The sequence below is a fragment of the Fusarium poae genome, chromosome 1, assembly GCF_019609905.1.
Source record: "Fusarium poae strain DAOMC 252244 chromosome 1, whole genome shotgun sequence".
Classification (NCBI taxonomy): Eukaryota; Fungi; Ascomycota; class Sordariomycetes; order Hypocreales; family Nectriaceae; genus Fusarium; species Fusarium poae.
Genome location: NC_058399.1, coordinates 10,869,076 through 10,888,133, shown reverse-complemented (window position 1 = coordinate 10,888,133; position 19,058 = coordinate 10,869,076). Strand labels below are relative to the sequence as shown.

At 47.9% G+C, this 19,058-nt stretch overlaps 5 protein-coding genes across 5 annotated transcripts; 1 reads left to right on the top strand and 4 right to left on the bottom strand.

Annotated features, from left to right (window-relative positions):
• Positions 1-409: 409 nt before the first annotated feature.
• On the bottom strand, positions 410-2,070 carry FPOAC1_003535 (uncharacterized protein; the record flags this gene model as incomplete). The annotated part of the gene is made up of 4 exons (XM_044848095.1): positions 410-968; positions 1,023-1,255; positions 1,333-1,624; positions 1,757-2,070. The coding sequence occupies 4 exons, from the start codon at positions 2,068-2,070 to the stop codon at positions 410-412; spliced, it is 1,398 nt and encodes a 465-aa protein (XP_044714011.1).
• Positions 2,071-8,192: 6,122 nt separating this feature from the next.
• Positions 8,193-11,027, top strand: FPOAC1_003534 (uncharacterized protein; the record flags this gene model as incomplete). The annotated part of the gene is made up of 1 exon (XM_044848094.1): positions 8,193-11,027. One exon carries the CDS (start codon positions 8,193-8,195, stop codon positions 11,025-11,027), a length of 2,835 nt encoding a protein of 944 aa, XP_044714010.1.
• A 1,365-nt stretch (positions 11,028-12,392) lies between these two features.
• On the bottom strand, positions 12,393-14,130 carry FPOAC1_003533 (uncharacterized protein; the record flags this gene model as incomplete). The annotated part of the gene is made up of 3 exons (XM_044848093.1): positions 12,393-13,840; positions 13,894-13,919; positions 13,976-14,130. 3 exons carry the CDS (start codon positions 14,128-14,130, stop codon positions 12,393-12,395), a joined length of 1,629 nt encoding a protein of 542 aa, XP_044714009.1.
• Positions 14,131-15,184: 1,054 nt separating this feature from the next.
• Positions 15,185-17,643, bottom strand: GUA1 (GMP synthase (glutamine-hydrolyzing); the record flags this gene model as incomplete). The annotated part of the gene is made up of 16 exons (XM_044848092.1): positions 15,185-15,396; positions 15,451-15,680; positions 15,752-15,789; positions 15,843-15,886; positions 15,939-15,992; positions 16,045-16,115; positions 16,171-16,201; positions 16,256-16,429; positions 16,485-16,563; positions 16,617-16,780; positions 16,835-16,948; positions 17,001-17,129; positions 17,179-17,207; positions 17,259-17,440; positions 17,499-17,537; positions 17,596-17,643. The coding sequence occupies 16 exons, from the start codon at positions 17,641-17,643 to the stop codon at positions 15,185-15,187; spliced, it is 1,638 nt and encodes a 545-aa protein (XP_044714008.1).
• A 602-nt stretch (positions 17,644-18,245) lies between these two features.
• FPOAC1_003531 (uncharacterized protein) lies at positions 18,246-18,731 on the bottom strand (the record flags this gene model as incomplete). Its single annotated transcript, XM_044848091.1, has 1 exon — positions 18,246-18,731. The coding sequence occupies one exon, from the start codon at positions 18,729-18,731 to the stop codon at positions 18,246-18,248; it is 486 nt and encodes a 161-aa protein (XP_044714007.1).
• Between the last annotated feature and the right edge of the window lie 327 nt (positions 18,732-19,058).

Here is a 19,058-nt window from a genome sequence, read left to right as displayed (position 1 = left end):
TCTTGTTTCCTATTGGACCGAATTAATACTGATATATTTATTCTTGTGCCAGTACAGATCAACATCAGTCAGAACGTCAGGTATAAGTGCATTCGTCTATTAATTTTTTACTTGGAACAAACGTCAAATTATGTACTTCGGTTTTCAACATACGCTTGGCCAGCCCCGGCCGGCCATGACTGTAAAAGTCCCTTAGAGCAACCGACCTCTCGTATTATCATATATAGGCATAGGTATGAATGACGGGTAGATTGTTGCAAAAGAAGCCGCAAGCTGAGAAATGCATCAGTGGTACAACAATGAATTTCTCAGCTTGAGGCTTCTTTCGCTACAAGCTACCCCTCGTTCATACCTATGCCTATATATAATAATGATGTTCACAAAATGAACCAAATCCACACAAAGCGACTCAATCAAGCTTCATCTCAACCGACCTGGTAGATGTCGATGTTCGTCGACTGCCTCCTGCGTCTGAAGAAGATGAAGACGGTGGCTCATTGAAGAGATCTTTTTCACCAGGAATAACACGATTACACCAACCGCACCATGATCGTCTAACACCCCTAACCTCTCGGCCAAGAACACGGCTACCGCTGGAACGCTCATCATCCCACTCAGGCACACCATGGCCAACACGCACCATACGAACTCGCTTGCGCTTCACAACGCCGCCAATACCTTCGATCTCGTGGCGTAGATAGCCAGGACCAAGGGACGGTGACGGTGTGCGCTCATGTGTAAGGCGGAGCTGGTCGATGAGAGCATCAACTGGAGCTTGTTGCGGATTCAAGCCCGCAGCTACGTTTCCGTCTCGGGCGTCCTCGGCGTCACAGTCTACTTGGTGCTCGACCTCTTTGGCTGCGCAGCAGTTTGCTTCGCGGCCGCAGATTACACCACGATCGCCCTCGCCGATGCCAGTGCCAAGACCGCCGAGGACTTCACCGTACTGATTTCGCCAGCGCCAGATACTGAGAATTGTTAGTAAGAAAAGAAAAGAAAAGGTGCTGAGAGTTGGAATGTACCGCTGGTAGTCATGATCTGCAGCCCGGATACTTCGCCCACATGGCTGGCAAAGCCAGACGCCATCATCGGCGCACTTGCAAACCTCCCGCGATACTAACTCTGATGAGAGAGGGATGTCTGGATCTACAGGGGCCTTGACAAGAGTTGCGATAGGCGCATGAACACAAGGCTTGCAAAGCCTTCTATGTCTTTCCTTGAGAGCGACAGAAGCCGGTGGCTTAATGGCACAATTCTGCGAGGAGATAAGGTTAGCATATGCAACCTATTCAACAATCGCCATGTGCCTGCCGATCGCATGCATGTACATACCCGACATATCACATCACTGCATCTGCGACATTCGCCGACCATGTCACGGGCGCAATTGCCCGACTTTCCATTGTAACTGCGGCCATCTTCCATGTAGAACCAGTTACCGGCGCGAGCACGGTAACGAAAGGTTTCGGAGCCATCGACCGGGACGTCTTCGTTTTGGCAATGAAGCGTTGAGTTGATAAGGGTAGTGCGGTATTGAATGAGGCCATGGTGGACAAGGCGACAGGTGCGCGAGAGAGCGTCGAGGGTGTTTAAATCTATGGAAGAAGCAATGGCTTCGACAATGCTGTCGATGTTCAGTAAATGGCGTTGTCATGACATGAGGGCGGGGGATATCATGATAAGGACCGGGACTCTTAATCCCGACTACACAAAAGCATTGAGATGAAGAATCAAGTACATAAAGGGTCAGACTCACGGATAGCACTGAAACGCATTGGTGACAGGCGCTTGGAAAGTAGAAGCATCCATGGTGCCTAGAGGCTCTGGGTTGTACAATGAGTGAGGCCAAGGTCCATTCCGGCTGCTGCTAGACGACAGCAACTCGAGCTTCCTGAGGAGTAAAAGATGTTGATCTTTCTGGGAGAGCTCGTCAAGCTGGGGGTGGTCTCCATGATGTATGGGTTCCGAAACTGGCGGAAGGGCGGCGTCATGATGAGCATCGTGGACGACAAAGCCGCCAGGGCCCGCTCCAGCATCCTCGTCTTCTTCCAAATCCACAAAACGCGCCATGGCTTTTGTTCTTTGTGTACTGTTTTTACTAGTGATTTGCGGCTTGGCACTTTGACATGTACAGTGTGCGAAGAACAAGACCCCAGGATCTGATAAGCAGAGTGAGCACGGGTGCTGAATGGGGGCGTGTGTGGTCTCAATTCAGATGGGCGGTAGACCGGATGTTGAAGGCCGGATGAGAGAAGCAGGGATAGTTATGATGCGATGCAATGGGATATGAATCGGGGCTAAACACGGCAAAGGAAGGTATGTGGTGAATTGTAAGTCAGTTGGATCAAAATCAGGGGAGGAGGGGGTGTAGAAAGAGAAAAGTAAAGAAGGACAGAAAAGAGAAGGTGTTGTTGGTATCGATCGTATTGTCTCGTTTACGGAAGGATTAATGTTTCTGAGTGTGACGGGTAACGTAACGCAGCTGATGGGAAACTGGGATCCCAAGAGTCAAGTCAAGTCAGCAACAAGAAACAAGTGGGTTCCTTGTTCTTTTTTTGGTTTATGTTAGTTACTGTAACAAATTGAAGCGGGGATATGACATTTGACGATAGTAAGTACCTAGGTAGGTAGTTATGATATGACTTTGTACTCGCTAGATGAGTTTTCATCAATTGATTAAACCATTGGACAAGAGTTCTATTGACTAAAGTTGCGGACGATAAAAACAAATAATGGATGATGATGATAATTGCATCAACAGGTGTCTCGTCAACTAAGGTCAAGGCTGCGTCAGTCACTTGATACCAGCCACATATAAACTAGTATGTCTATGGTAAAGTCCAGGACCAATTCGTGAAGCTTGACAAAAGACCGATTCAAGCCTAGCTGCAAGTAGTTGTCTGTGTCTGTGTCTGTACCTGTACCTGTACCTGTACCTGTACCTGTACCTGTACCTGTACCTGTCCATCATGGAAGCGAACCAAGACCCCCCTCTTTTATTCTTTCAATAGTTAGTAAATCCTTACTGTTTACAAGGACTCGAGTGGAGACGTTGTCAGGTTGCAGGTCGAGTTTTCACCGAACAAGAATAAGACCATGCATACTTACAATCCAGCGGTGACGGCTTTACATAGTACTATACGATGCTTCAACACTGCGAATTCTTTATTAAAAATTAGTACCAACCCAACCCCTTCTTGCCAAGTCATGCAGGGTGTACAAAAAGCCAACCCCATGTGTTTTCACTCGTCATGAGACGAGCAGAATTTCCCATGCCTGCATCGTACACCATGCATATTGCTACATATTACAACTTCACTCTTCGAAAAATCCTTTTTAGTTACGTACAATACCATGTCTGAGCTACAGATCATCACAATGTGCGAGCAGAAAATTGCGACACGGTTGCCGGTCTCGGATGCCAGGCTCCATACCATCTCATCTTATCAATCTAATCTTTCTTCAAGTTACCCCATACTTGACGCCAATTACATCCACCGACAGTCCTTGACAGGTGAAGAAGTTTGTTGAGTGTACGTAATAGCCTCTCAGCTCGGGTTAAGAATTGCGTGGCTCGGAATTGCATTCCTATAATGACGCCCCGGGATGTACGACTTGGTTGGACAAGTCAGGAACTGGTTTTATTCTAGAACGTCTTGTACAGTTTCTGGAGATACAAGGTTGTACATGTTCATCGGAAAAGTCAGTCGTCATGAGGAGGCGGTAAGTAAATGATGAGCTAGTAGATCTACGCAACATACAACAACAACAATAGAGTCAGAACACCTTGCTATGTAAGACTTGTAAGCTGCAGATATAGGGAGTCCGAATTACGTGCTTCAACAAAGTCCTGACCTCTTTATGTCGTGCGACAATCCTTGTCATCACTTTAACAACCTACAGTCGACTAGTCAGCTAACTGGTGTATCGTCTCGAGAGCACATTGGTTCCAATACAGGTACATATAATTCTCTTCGAGTTTTCACAAATACCCGTTCTTGAACTGTCATGAAATCTGTATGATCTCGCTTTTTGGTCTGATTTCACTGTTTTAACCACTTGTTCGTTTCGAGTTGCTGCTCCATGTTCAGTCAACAACACTTCATGACCCTGAGGTATCAACCCCTCAAAGTTTTTTGTATGTAATTTAACTGATCGCATGTTTATTGTGTTTATATCGCTGTACCACTTCATATTACAACTCTCTAAAAGTCAAATGGGTCGCTTGCATGAGCCCTGACAAATTGGGCTTTTGTTGACTTGAAAATGAGATTCACATCCTATATTTCCGTGAAATTTCGGAACACAATATTGAATTAAGCAAAATAAGAGTAGTAGATTGAACACAAAAGACTTGAAGTACCAAATTAACATATGTAGACTAATGTCAACGTACGTCAATGCCAAGTGATCAACAAGGTTCGATTTTGCATACCCTATAGCCAGAACTCAATTCTACTGGGTCAGTCGACGCAGCACAGTAGCTTTCCAAGGTAATAATATTGATATACAAGGTTGATAATTTCAAATATCAATATCTGCCTTCCTTTATGTATGTTGATTCTTCTAAATACTGGTGGATTGTGCGACGAACGTCCATGCATTGTTGGCTATTTACTCATTCGAGTCCATTCACATGACTACATAGCAACAGCTCATTCTCTTTCTACTCACCATCCTCAAACGTGTTTGACAGTTCGTATATATTTATATATTTACCATGAAGATCTCTCACCACTCGAGCCTTGAAGTGAATGGTGACTCTCAGGTACATCTCAATATCGATAACAGTGTTCATGTAAGTGAACATGCTAGGATATATACGGTCCTGTCTGTAAACACTGTTCGATTCCATCTAACGCCGTCACCCGAAACTGATTGAGGTACTCGCTACTGTACGATGATGACTTCTTGTTTGACACGGATTGGTCTCAACGGGCCGTCATACATCATGAGCGATAAGTTGGCTGGTTAGGCGACGCATCTTCGTCTATCTGAGCCTCCCGACAAGATGCCGAGTTTCGTACAAGTTTCACGAGATAGTTATCCGAGATAAAACATTCAATCTCGTAAGGACGCATCATTAAATGAACACATGCACATGGGACACTTGATGGACAACGCTTTGGTAGTTGACTTTGAGGGTGTACACCTGCCATCCTTGTTCTGCAAAGCACGTTTGTTCGGAAAGCTCGAATGAACTGTAAAAGCCTGTCCGATATCTGTATACTTCCTTGGCTTTTTGTCAAGCGCTGCGCTTTGAGCTATACGGACATAGGCGTTCATTCAAGGCTGTTGTTGAGTTTGACCCATCGGATGACGATCTTAACATGCAATAATAATCGCTGTTTGGTTGATTGATCCACTGATCTTCAAACCCACGTCAGTCCTTCGATCCGTGCTACGCTGTGATACTACGTAGGTAGGCGAGAGAACGGACACCAAACGAGGTCGGGTTCGAATTGTAGTATGATGTTCGATCACAAGATACCACAATAAGCCGTAACTAGTATCTTAGTTTTGTGCATGTTGTGACAGCCATGTTATGAGAATAGATCCCGAGACTAAATGATCAAATGTCCAGAGCAACAAGTATCGGACACTCCGGAACTTTGTAATCTTACTTACTTCTTCAAGATTAATATTCGTCATTTCTGCCTCTAAAGTCGAAGGATTGAATGATTCCTAGTTTGCAATTAAATGTAAAGTCCCGAGACTAACAAGGCAAAAGAATGCACGGATAGTGATCCATTAATATTTTGCGGATAGTTGATTACATAGGATCACAGTCCTAGTTTGTTTCAAAGAAATGAAATAGAAACAAGCTGACTCAGGGAAATAACCAAGTCACAGAAAGATTAGCAAACAGGACGACACCTGCAGGTACGCAAGGTGATAAATTACACAGATGTGATGATCCGGCCGTGCCATATCAAAGCGGGATCTAACGAGTGGCGCTTGCAAGGAATAGGCGCACTTGTTAACGGTGGTGAGCTAACGCATTAATTCGATTTCATCCTTGTCTCGGATCAATTGAGACGAAGATCATTTATCATTAACCATGATTTTCAGAATTTGTATCACTGGTGTCGTATGAGCCTCAATTGAAGTTTCTAGAAGAAGATGAGACAAGATTCATTGTGGAACATTGGCGATGTCCTTGATGATACACGTATATACTAAAATAAAAGGTATAAGAGACAAGATAAAGGTAGGCAAAAGACAAAAAGAAAAAAGAAAATCTCCGATTTGAAGAGATAGACAAAACAATTGGGTACAGTTTTAAGTGAAGGAGGCTGTGTTTGTTTCCAAAGTTGAGTGTAGCTGCAACATCCTCAGGGAGAGATTATGCTTGTTTTGTATATGATGGATTCTATTCAGTTTGGGACGAATGACAGCTCATTCGTGTGAAAACGCATGAAAAAGTCACCTCAATTCGGCCATCAAGTCACTTCTGAAACGACGTGGTTGACAAGGTTGCTCGGGCTAAGTCTACTTGTAAGGCGTAAGGGGTAGGATCATGAAACTTGGTCGTGATTCATGTTGAGTGAGAGTATGGAGCTTGGACCGGGATTAGCTCAGCTTTTGGTTTTTGTCACTGCTTTTGTTGTTTTCGCTTCTACCGTAATTGGTAATTTCTCTTAATGGAGGATACCGTCCGTGGTAGTAATTGAATTGTGAGAGTGTAAGTTGCGGTGAACTTGTAATCAGTAGAGCGATACAGTTACTTTACTGTGTAGTGCCTACCTATATACAGCAATTCACTCTTGATGTTTAGGTAAGTATACTTGTCACCATTCGTACCTCCCTAGAAATGATATTCCCGTCATGGAAAAAAGCAAACAAGAAAAAAAATAAACCCTTGTCGGCCGTACCTGCCTCTTGTCCCTCGCTAGAACCCCGTTCCCCTGTAAAACCCACTTTATGCATATTCCCGGCATCGCATCCCTGCATACTGCGTCTTCCAATCGAAGCCTTCCAATCTGACTACCTCACAACCTTTTCTCCGCGCCAAACGCCTAAACTAAGTTCGAAAGCAACGTTCAACACTACTCTATGCAGGTACACTACGGTGACTGTAGAGAATAGGTTTTACGGCAGATTGCGAGGAGGATCGACACAAGCCTCAATCGACAGGTTCATCCATCCATCCCAGCTCTACCTTGGAAGAACTGCTCATCATGACCAGTCAGCCAATAGCTGTCTCATACATACAAGTCTACACTATTGATACCATCACCAATACTCCAATACGTACTCTGTACCAACTTCAGCTTGGCTTGCCCTATTTTTGGATACGGCTACGGGAATAGTTTCACCGTTGATCGAATAGTCCGTCCACAAACAATCACTAAACAAACGCTCGATAATACACCACATATTACAGGCACTGCTCTTCAAACATCCTTGACTCACATTAGAGCTACCGAGTCAACCGAACGGCCTGCCCGTCCCATCTGGAAGGCGGCTACCTAGACCGACAGACGTTGTTTTTGTCGTATTCGCCGCCGGAAAATTAACCTCGACAAGTCGAATGGACACCAACGACGACATGGGGTCATAATCCCTCCACTATCTGGAGAGGATTGCCTGAGCCTTGCGCCTTGGACCCATGGATTTCTAACATCCATCATCCAGTCTCCAAGGCAATTCATCTTTAGCCTAGGTCCTCGACCCCAATATGGCACCGCCTTGCCAAGTCGGCAAGGTTCTATACGCTATGTCTCGTCTACAGTGAACTGAGACCTGGGCAATTGCTCGATTGAGGAATATGAGGAGGGGGGGAGGCGTCAGATCCATCACGTCTCAAGTTGAGACCACCTCAATTAACCCCCGATCGATGTCAAGGATGGCCGTGCTGAATCGTACTCCGCTCATACCCATGTCACAGTTGGCGCTGGGGACTTTCGACGAGGCTTAGCAGAAATGAAGATGCTGTTGCTTAAAAGCGATGCCTTCGCCGCAGCATCTCTACCTTTCTTCCTCTTCACTTTCAACTTCAATACACTCCTTGGTTTTGTTCCCTGATTTGGGCTTTTTTCTTCTTCAGTCATTCCCTTCTTACAGGTGCTTTGGTCGCCTTTGTTCAGCTTGATCGCTTTTACTTTTGCTCTTTGATAGAGACATTCACTTATCGCCAAATCAACAAAACACCATTTCCATTAAACGCCCTTTGATCGAAATTCTTCAAGATGTTTATGCGCAACGTTTTTGTCGCGGCTGTCAGCCTGCAAGCTCTCGTCGAGGGTGTCGTTGCCCAGGAAAAGGTGACTCTCACCAAGTATGTCACCAAGGCCAAGGCCAAGGCTACCAACGCCTACCCAGTTCCCGATCTTCCTGAGCCCGAGGTCACCGTTGTCCCTACCTCTTACATTGAGGACGGAACCACCATCTTTGTCGATGAGACTGTCACCATCCCTTGCTCCAGGTGCACAGCCAGCACTGCTGGCGACGCTGATGCCGAGGCCACTTCCGAGGCTGAGGTTATCAGCACTGTCATCACCACCGATGCTGGTGATGTTTCCGACCAGACTGCCGAGGTGACCGTTGTCCCTACGTCTTACATCGAGGATGGAACCACCATTTTTGTCGACGAGACCATCACCATTCCTTGCACCAAGTGTGCTGGAGGAAAGAAGACCGAGACTGAGGCTGGTGCTGAGGAGACCTCTGAGGCTGCCGTTGAGACCGAGGTTACCACTGGTGATGCTCTGGCTCAGGGTACCTCTTCTGAGGTCGCTGAGACCCTTTCCACCGATGCTGCTGAGGCTACTGAGTCTGGCGACGTTCCCGCACAGACTGCCGAGGTGACTGTCATTCCTACCTCTTACATCACCGACGGAACTACCATCTTCGTCGACGAGACTGTCACCATTCCCTGCACCAAGTGTGCTGGTGGCAAGGGCACCGAGACCGTTCCCGCTGAAGGAGCTGAGGAGACCACCACTGGTGCCGATCTTGAGGCTTCCACCGCTCTAGGTGTTGCCACTTCTGAGGCTCCCGAGGAGGAGACCACTGCTGCCACTGAAGGTGCCGCTGAGTCCACCCCCGTTGAGAACGATACCCAGACTGCCAACACCGCCACTGAAGAGGTCGATGCCAGCACTGAGGCCGAGATCCCTATCCCCACCACCATCATCCCTAGCGTTATCCTCACCACTGGTAACAGCCAGAACACTGTCACTTCCCAGCCTGGTCCTTTCGCCAACACCACTGTGACTGCCCCTGCTGTCGCCGACACCACTGCTATCGATGAGCTCCCCGCTTCTTCCGAGGTTGCCACCAGCAGCGCTGTCGTCAGCAAGATTGTCAAGCCTGTCATTGTTGTCATCCGCGAAGTTACCATCTTCCACCGCACCATCGTCATTGGTGCTGCCTGCCCTCCTGTCAAGCGTGGTAACAAGGGTGACTTCGTTGTCGGTACCGGTTCTGATGAGAAGAGCTTCACCAAGATCGATGAGGCTCTCGACGACGCTTGCGGTAAGCAGGCCAAGGCTTGTGCTGAGAGTGCTGGAAAGAACTACGCTGTTACCGACTGCCAGAAGCAGCTCGAGATCTGCCGTGCTGATGCCTCTTCCACTGCCAAGGCCCCTACTGGCGACATGAAGGAGTCCACTGAGACCGCTACTGTCATCCTTCCTTCTGACGCTGCCGTTACCACTGGCAAGGACAACAAGCCTGCTGTTGGTGGTCACGTTGTCATCTCTACCCGCACCCTCACTGTCTCTGAGTCTTGCGTTGTTTCCGATGGTACTCCCGTCATTGAGACTCCTGCTTCCACTGATGCTTCTGCCACCACTGTCCAGACTGCCGATGCCGAGACCACTGATGCCGAGTTCGAGGCTTCCACTGCTCTGGGTGTTGCTACCTCCGAGGTCCCTGAGGTTCCCGAGAACTCTGATGTGGTTTCCACTCTCACTCTGACCAAGCCTAACGGTGAGGTCACTGTCACTTCCATGACTCTCACCAATGGTGTCCCCACTGGCACTGGCGTCTACCCCGTACCCCCCGCTGAGGAGACCACTGCTGAGGCCCCTGCTGAGACTACTGAGGCTGCTTTCGAGACCACTTCTGATGCCGAGTTCGAGGCCTCTACCGCTCTGGGTGTTGCTACCTCCGAGGTTCCTGAGGTCCCTGATCACGTCACCACCCTCACCTTGACCAAGCCTAACGGCGAGGTCACTGTCACCTCCATGACTCTTACTAACGGTGTCCCCACTGGCACTGGCGTCTACCCCGTACCCCCTGCTGCCGAGACTTCTGAGGCTCCCGTTGAGTCCATGCCCGTTGTCGAGACCCCCTCTGCTGCCGAGACCACCGCTGAGGCTGAGGTTTCTTCTGCTCTCGGTGTTGAGACCAGTGAGGAGGCTAGCACTGTTGTCACCGGAACCCAGACCGGCGTTGTTGTCATCACCATGACCAAGCCCAACGGTGAGGTCAGCGTCACCTCCATGACCATCACCCCTGGCGTCCCTACCGGCACCGGTACTGCTATTGTTACAGTCCCTGCTGAGGAGACCACCGCCGAGGCCCCCGCTGAGACTTCCGAGGCTGCTGTCGAGACCACCATTGTTCCTGGCGGCCAGGAGACTACCGTCGTCGGTGAGAAGACCATCACACACACTGTCACCAACGAGATCACCTCCTACGTCACTGTTGGTGTCGACACTGTCACCGAGGGTACCGAGACTATCACCAAGACCCTGACCAACGAGGTTACCCAGACCGTCACTGTCCCCGCCGAGGAGATCACCAAGACTGTCACCCTCCCCGGTGGCGGAGAGATCACCAAGACCGTCACTGTTCCCGGTGAGGGAGAGGTTGTCAAGACTGTTACCCTTCCTTGTGAGCAGGGTGCCAACGTCGTCACCTCAGTCGTCTCCGTGTGCCCTCCCCCCACTACCTTGGCCACCGCCTCTACCAAGGCTCCCGAGACAGTCTACGTGACTGCTACCGTTGAGGCTCAGAACACAAAGCCCAGCCCCTACCCAGTCCCCGGCCGCTTCCGCCGCATGCTCGGTCTCTGATCAAGTTAAAACAAACAAAAAAAAGAAGCATAGCATAGCCAAGTCAAGTTTTTCCTTTCTTCACTTCAACAACACTTGGGGTTTCAATCAGAAACAGGGTTTTTTTTTAGACAAGTTTTTGGAAAGGGGTACAGCAATGTCATCATTATCTAGACTCAGCTTCAAGCTCTGGTTTGAGACCGGCGGAGACGAGTCCGGATGAATGAGATTTTTTGCTAAGGAATGAGAACTTTGGAGTTGAAATATTTATCGTCCCATTTGTTTTATGTGCACATGAGATTTTTTAACCTACGGGTTGTGTAACACGATGTATGTACCACATTTCAATCAGAGAATACAGAACGCCATTACATGAACTCTTTTGTCTTTTGTGTGTGAGTCCGTTTGTGAGTGAGTGATGCATGAAACTGATTCATACTGGGCAATGTTTGTAAGAAGTGTAACTTGTAATAGGTTTAACTTGTGTGACTACTGGCCTTTATATATATGGCATAGGTGTTTGTCAAACCCTCTTCATATACAGTTGGAGGAGATGCTCTGGGGTCAAACACAGAAGAGCTTTAAATTGGAGCAACCCACCAGAATATAGTTCACAATATCTATCAAATTCTCGAAGTCACATATAATAAATGAACAAATGCGGGAGAGCAACGTTTCTTGTGTGTTGTATCCTAACCAGTATAAAATAACGAACGCATAGCCACAACCTCCCTAACCAAGCCTATAAAGCTAAACAACCACAGTAATAAAAAAAAGAAACACAAAACGCCCACAGAGCTCGCGAAACGATAGCGTAGCAAGCATTGTCGCCGCGAGCTCTGGTTCAACACACTATCCGCAAAGCGATGGCGTAGAAGCACTTTCGCTGCCGAGGGAATCAAGAGGGGTGAACTCGTAGGACAGCGTGTACAAACGCTGATGGGGTATCATAATAACAAAAAACAAAGACGTGTACATCAAGGCTGAGAAGGCCGGAAAAAGTAAAAATGTCAGAATGGTCCGAGAGGAGAATGCTGGGAGGATAGTCTGGCCTGGCGAGGGGAGCGTGATGATAGCGCTGAAGCATTGTCATCACGTTCTTCGTTAGGTCAGGGTATCCCCCGGAAGCAAATCGTTGTCGAGGCCGTCGTAAGTGGAGGGTATGTTTTTTTATGACGACGCCTCGGGGGCGAAACGATGGACCCTCGTCGGGTGAATGTAAGAAGTGAATTTCGTAGGCATGTTATTAGTATAATGCCATATCTTGACATGCAACTGGACCAGAAGGTTGGGCTACCGGTAGCTGCTATGCGCCAGAAGTCGTCGAGCTGGGTGATTGTTGAAGATGCGATCCAGGCGAGCGAATCCGAAGAGTTCTCTAAGAACTCAAGTGCGGCTCGACTTTTTCCAAGGAAGAGATCGGAAACCACGCTCCTGACCCTCTCGCCGGGCTGCACCATCCTCAAACTCACTAGCCGAGTCGGACTGAAGCTTGCTGCTGGCTGGGTTACCAAAGTACGCAAGAAGAGCCTTCATAAGGAAAGAGCTGAGAATACTCATGCACAAGATCGCAATCATGGTGTAGTTGCTCTTGCGGTATTGGTGAGGACCAGGGGCTGCGTCTTCGGGCCAGCCAGTGTAGAGAGCATATGTTGTCATGACACTACCCAAGTTGCCAAGACCAGAGACAAGAGCGGTGGCGGCAGCAACTCCAACTTCTCCGTGGCGCTTCTGGAAGATCTCGGAACTCCAAGCCATGCAGATGGGCACAGTGGGGCCAAGGCCGAAACCAACCATGAGAAGGCCTCCGTATCGAGCCCAGCCGTTAGCAGTCGCCAGTGTGGTGGTAAGAAGACCGGCAATCTGGATGCAGACGGCGGCAGAGAAGAAGTATGGGCGAGATCGATGGAAGCGATCCGAGAGGGGAGTCACAATGAGAATGGCGATGAGATCCATAATCCAGATGGGCGCGAACAGCAGACTAACTTCGATACCGCTGGCCTGAGGTCGAATGGATGCGATGATAACGGACCCGTACATCTGGGTGCCTATTCCAACGCCGACGACACCGAAGTACATCATGGTCAAGGGCCACAAACGCCAGTCAATAAGGACGAGGCCAAGGTCCTTGAAGTTCCAGGGGCGGGCATGGTAAACGCGTTTAAGGTCGTGGTAGTGAATGACGGCGTCTTGTCCCTTGAGAACCTCGGGAGTAGCGGGCAGGAACTTGAAGATACCAGTCTTGGGTCGAGTCTGACCAGGCGCAAGAGGACGATCAGGAAGCCACCACAACAAAACGAAGCTCAGAACAACGCCGACGAGACCATAAACCATAAACATCCATCGGAAGCCTACAATTCCTCTCTCACCATCCATGAGCTGAAAGCCGGCAGAAACAAGACCAACAACAGCAGCAGAGACTTGAGAGGCGGTAAAGTAGTATCCGATTCGCTGACCAGTACGCGAAGGAGGATAGAAGAGGGTGAGGTAGAATGCCATGCCAGGCCACATACCAGCAATTACGACTCCGAGCAAGAAGCGCAACAGCTTTACGCTCCAGGGATCATTGACGGCAGCAAAGCAAGTGCCAATAACACTGGTCGCAAAGACAATGCGAGCCATCCAGAGACGAGGGCTGAGTTTGCTCATGACGAGGTTGGAGGGGCAGTCAAAGAGGACGTAGGCCACGTAAAAGAGAGCCAGAGCAGTGGAAACGTCCTTTGGAGTCATTCCAAGAACAGTCATGAGGTCATGACCCTTGTCCTTGTTCATGGTTTGGGCGATTCCAATGTTTGACCTGATGGCTGAGCAGAGAAAGTACAGAACCCAGAAAGCTATAAGATGGTGAGTGAATGTCTTTTGATGGGATAACAGATTTTTGGCTTACCAGGAATGATACGACGATCAATCTTTCTAAAAAGTTGAATTGGTTAGTTATACATGATACAATAGTCAAGTGACAAACAAACCTGTAGATACGCTCAACTGTCTCAACATCGTAATCACCCTCTCGGGCATTTCCCTCTTCCTGATTCTCAAGCCCAGTAGAAGCAAAGTGAGGCTTTGATGCATGGTAATCATGCTGGCCGCCACTGGCGAGCGAGCTATGAGCTGACTCTGCCATGGATGTATAAGTCGAGAGGTTGATATAAACAGCAGCAGGGAATAGGAAGAGAGGCAATGCCAGTCGAGAGGGTTCAACGATTATGATGCTTAAGTAAACAAACTGTTGAGGGGAAAGAAATGAGAAAGAAAAAAGAGGGTGGAGGGGATTGATTTATCAATGAGTAAAAAGTATTGGTTGTGAGCCGATTGAGGCCGCTAGAACCCAAACAAGTATTGGTTCCGTTCCAGCTGCAGATTCACTCTTTTTTTTGGTGGGTGGTAGCTCTTGCATGTTGGGGAAAGCTCCAAATTATTAAATTATTAGCTTGAGTTTAATAATGGAGACTCGACCAGATGCGGCTCCTCCTTGCATGAGATACAGGTTCTTTTATACTGACTTTTTACTGACGTTACACGAATAAATAACATGAGGAACTGGGATCTGATACTCTATTGATTATTCGATCCAATTGATCAATCGTCTAAAAGGCTAGAGATACTATAATCTATCGAATAGCCACGAGTATGATCGACGTAGCAATAGGTAGATCGAATATCACCGGGTTACATTGAAATAACGGCACGGCAAGTACCGACCGTCTCGGTATTACCGGCCGTGAAACCGGAGACCCTGAACCGAGAATAAGAACTCTGCCGGAACCAACCGCCGGCATTCGGGAAGCTATGACTATTAAAAATGAGACTATTACTCTTTAAGCGCCGTCTTTAACCAAGCCTCGGATACTCAATAGCCCAGAGACATTCGGTGCAGCGTTCGGTGTTCGCTCGGCCTCTATACTGTGGTCATCATAGACTAAAGGTTAGGCGATAATTCAACACGGCATCACTTGAAGCATTTGGAGAACTAAGCAGATGGTAATGTGGTTGGCTATTACTGCAGAATCGTCAGAGAGAACCTCCTTATCTTGCAATGCATGCCAATTAAAAAAGAAGTCCCTTTATTTTATTTTTTCCCCGCAAAATTTCAACTGTCCGTCTAAACGCCAAATCAGGTCCTCACCAGAACGATGGGATCTGAAAAACTGTTCTTCAAATTGGTTGGGTGAACAGCATTACTCCAACTCAATAGTTCCAGGAGGCTTGGAGGTGGTGTCGTAAACAACTCTTGCGATGCCGTCAACCTCGTTCACGATCCTCCTGCTGATAGCCTTGAGAAGGCTCCACTTGAACTCGTAGGGCTCGGCACTCATCATGTCCAAGCTGGTAACGGCACGCAGAATGCAGATATAGCCGTAGACTCGGGCGTCACCCTGGACACCGACAGCTATAGAAAAAGTCAGACATTGTATAGGCTCATGGGGTGGAAGAATGGGTTTACCTCGGCTTGAGTCAAGAGCAGCGTAAGCTTGAGTGACCTCGTCGTAGATTCCGGCCTCACGGATCATGGAGATGAAAATGTGATCAGCCTTGCGAACAATCTCGACTCGCTCGGGGGTGACCTCGCCGATGATTCTGATACCCAGACCAGGGCCAGGGAAGGGGTGTCGGCCAATGAGCTCCTCGTGGATGCCCAGTTGACGTCCGAAAGCTCGCACCTCATCCTTGAAGCTGTGAACTGTTAGCAACTGCGACAAGTGATTACTCTCTTACGAGATCTAGCGTTAAAGCCTGTGACATACAGTTCTCGGAGAGGCTCAAGGAGCTTCAGTTGGGCCTCCTGTTTCTTGTTAGTATGTTTAAACAGAATATCGAATAGTGACTGCAACTTACGCCGTTTTGCATGCGAGCGGGAAGTCCTCCAGCGTTGTGGTGGGCTACACAGGGATTAGTTATACACAACAAATAATAGTCAGCACAAGGACTTACACTTGATGGTAGAGCTGGCGGCTCCCTTGAAACTCAAGCTTTCGACGATATCGGCTGAATGATGTTAGCGAGTGTTCAGTTCCTAACAATTGAATGAAGAACTCACCGTAGAGTGTTCCCTGAAGGAACCACTCGACCTTGCCAGCACGGTCTGTGTTCTCAGCCTCCTTCTCGATGCTAGATACAGTCAGATCAAGTCTTCTATTTGGAACAGCATTGAGTGTGTGCTTACCGGAGCGCCTCAATCTCAAAGAGATCAATGACTGTCATGCAAAGTCAGTATGGTGGTCCAGCTGGCTTCTAGGGGACTGTCTTACAGGTTCCTCCGATAATCTTTCGCTTGGCCTCAGGCTCAGTGACACCGGCAAGACGGCCGAGGAAAAGCTCGGATCCGTCGACAACGGTGAGGTTGATACCCAGGTGCTTGTCAAGGGTTTCCTTGACCTGCTCGCACTCGTTCAAGCGCATCAGACCTTGGTCAACCAAGATAGCTATCCCAATTTTAGTACAAATGCCATAACATCTGGTCGGGCATCATTCACTCACCATGGAATCGGTCTCCAATAGCCTCCTTCATGAGCTTGGCAGCAACAGTGCTGTCAACTCCACCACTGACGGCACCAATCTATAGAGTAGTAAGCAAGCTGATAGGGGTTATTTGGCAAGATGGAAACATACAACTTGGGCCTTGTCACCAACGAGCTTGCGAATGCGCTGGATCTCACGGGCTGAGAAGTCGTCCATCTTCCACTCAGGTCGGGCACCACAGATGTTGACGGCAAAGTTGCGGATAATGTCAGTTCCCTTCTCAGTGTGCGAGATCTCAGGGTGGAACTGAATGCCTATCAATTGCTTGTTAATAAGTTCTGGTGGGAGCTCCAGAAGGGCTTAAATACCAAAGATAGGCTCGGTCTCGTGGGCAATACCGGCAAACTCGCTGTTCTTGGTGGTGGCAATGGTCTTGAAGCCATCAGGCAGTTGAACGACCTTGTCGAAGTGGCTCATGACGACTGGATAAATGTCAGATACACTTTAGGCCATAACATCATCTAAACAACATACCGTTCAGAGAGTCTCCCAATCCCTCGAAAAGTCGATCACCATGGGTGCCAATCTTGTGAATGGTCATCTCAGTCTCGCCGTACTCACGGGTCACACCAGGAGCCACACTCTTGGGGTTCGCTCGCCAGGCTAGGAGCGGTTAGTTAATGATGGTTAATACATTCAGAGGAAATAATACCAATGTGTTGGTTGCCATAGCAGACTCCTCTTGATAGCATGTTAGTGGTGTTTTGGCCATGCTTTTAGCTTACAACTTACAAAACAGGGACTCCGAGCTCAAAGACAGCAGGGTCCGCGCCGGGGGCGTCATCGGCATAAACACTTGAAGGACCACCACTGAGAATAACACCAACTGGCTTCCAGCCCAGATCCTTGATCTTTTGGGTGCAGGGCAGCATCTCAGAGTAGACACCCAGAGATCGAAGTCGTCTCAAGATGAGCTTTTGGATTTGTTAGCCTACATGGCAGAAGCAGAGTTTATCTCTGGAAAGAACAAACATGACTAGTTTGAGATCCCATGTCCAAGACGAGGACAGTCTACGATAGTAATAGTCAGCTATGATAAAGGTACTACATGGAGGCGCATTGCTCTTACGTCGTAGGTAGCATGCGGCGGCGCCGCCGTCTCAAAGGAGTCGCTCATGATGATGATGGGTTTCTTGGGACGATGGTGGAACTCGTGATAGCGGGTGATGAACACGATAAAACAAGCACAGCGCAAACCAAGAGAGAACCATGAGTATTAAAAAAAATCTGTTTCTACCCAACCTTTAGTGGCTGACTCATCTAGGTGGTGCATATGAATCTACTGGCCAGCCCCACTAATGTTAGGGTAGGTACGCCTGTCACTCCTTATCAACAAACTTAAAACTACAAGTCTCTGTACGCGAGTCATTCCGTCGCATTCAATTACTGCAGTAAACAAAAGATACTGAGAATAGTTTATTGGTGGGCATTCAAGTGTAAATTCATGTTGTGTAACTATGCTTCTGTTGCTGACTCTACCCGAGATCTTATGATAACAGAACCAGATTAAAAAAAAAAATGACCAGGCATCATGATGGCGGGGTAATAAAATAAAAATTCCAAAGTGGACTGCCGATAGCGGATGTTGTGCTATAGTTGCTGTTATAGGCCAAGGAGAATTAAAGAGTACCCATGACCCCATTTCATTTTTCATCTGACATCACTTGTATCAACCCAATAAATGGTGTAAAATATAGTATTCCAAACTTGATTGGCGTGTCAACCCTTGAATGCCTTTTCCAACTCTGCAATGTCGAGTTTCTTCATCTTCATCATAGCCTCAGTCACTCTCCCCACAGCAGCCTTGTCCCCAGAACTCATCATGTCCTTAAACGTAGTGGGCACAACTTGCCAAGTAACGCCATACTTGTCCGCCAACCATCCACTCTGTTGACGGGAAACATCGCCATTCTTGCTGAGCCTCTCCCAATAGTAGTCGATCTCGGCCTGATCTTTGCAATTGACCATCAAGGAAATAGCCTCGTTGAATTGCCAAGGAACTGGCCCGCCGTTAAGGGCAACAAAGGTACGGCCTTGGAGCTCAAACTCAACAGCCATAACTCTTTCGGCATCTTGGCCGGGTGGTGTGTTGCGTTGAACTGTGGTGATCTCGGAGTAGGGGGCGAAGATCGTAGTGTAGTATTGTGCTGCCTCTTCAGCTTGGTCCTGAAACCAGAGGGAGGTGGTGATTCTTTGAAAAGTCATGGTGAACTTGGGAGTGATATGTTTGGTAGGTAATCAGTTCAAGATGTCGAAGGTGATAGTGATTGAATAACAAAACATGAGAATATTGTGTTTATTTATACCTATATCGTGTGGTGAAATGCACGTACATCTTGGCTTGGAGTCGTTTCATATTGTTCTCGAATTGGCGTCTAATTAGAGTGATGGCTAACACTAGTAAACGATCTGGCGAAACTACTAGTATTCACATGATGTAGCAGTTGAATGGTAGAATATCGTGAACACAATGGGTGCGGCAAGCCACTTTATTAAGAGGCGTTGTTTGCTGCAGGCATTTGAATAGAAACA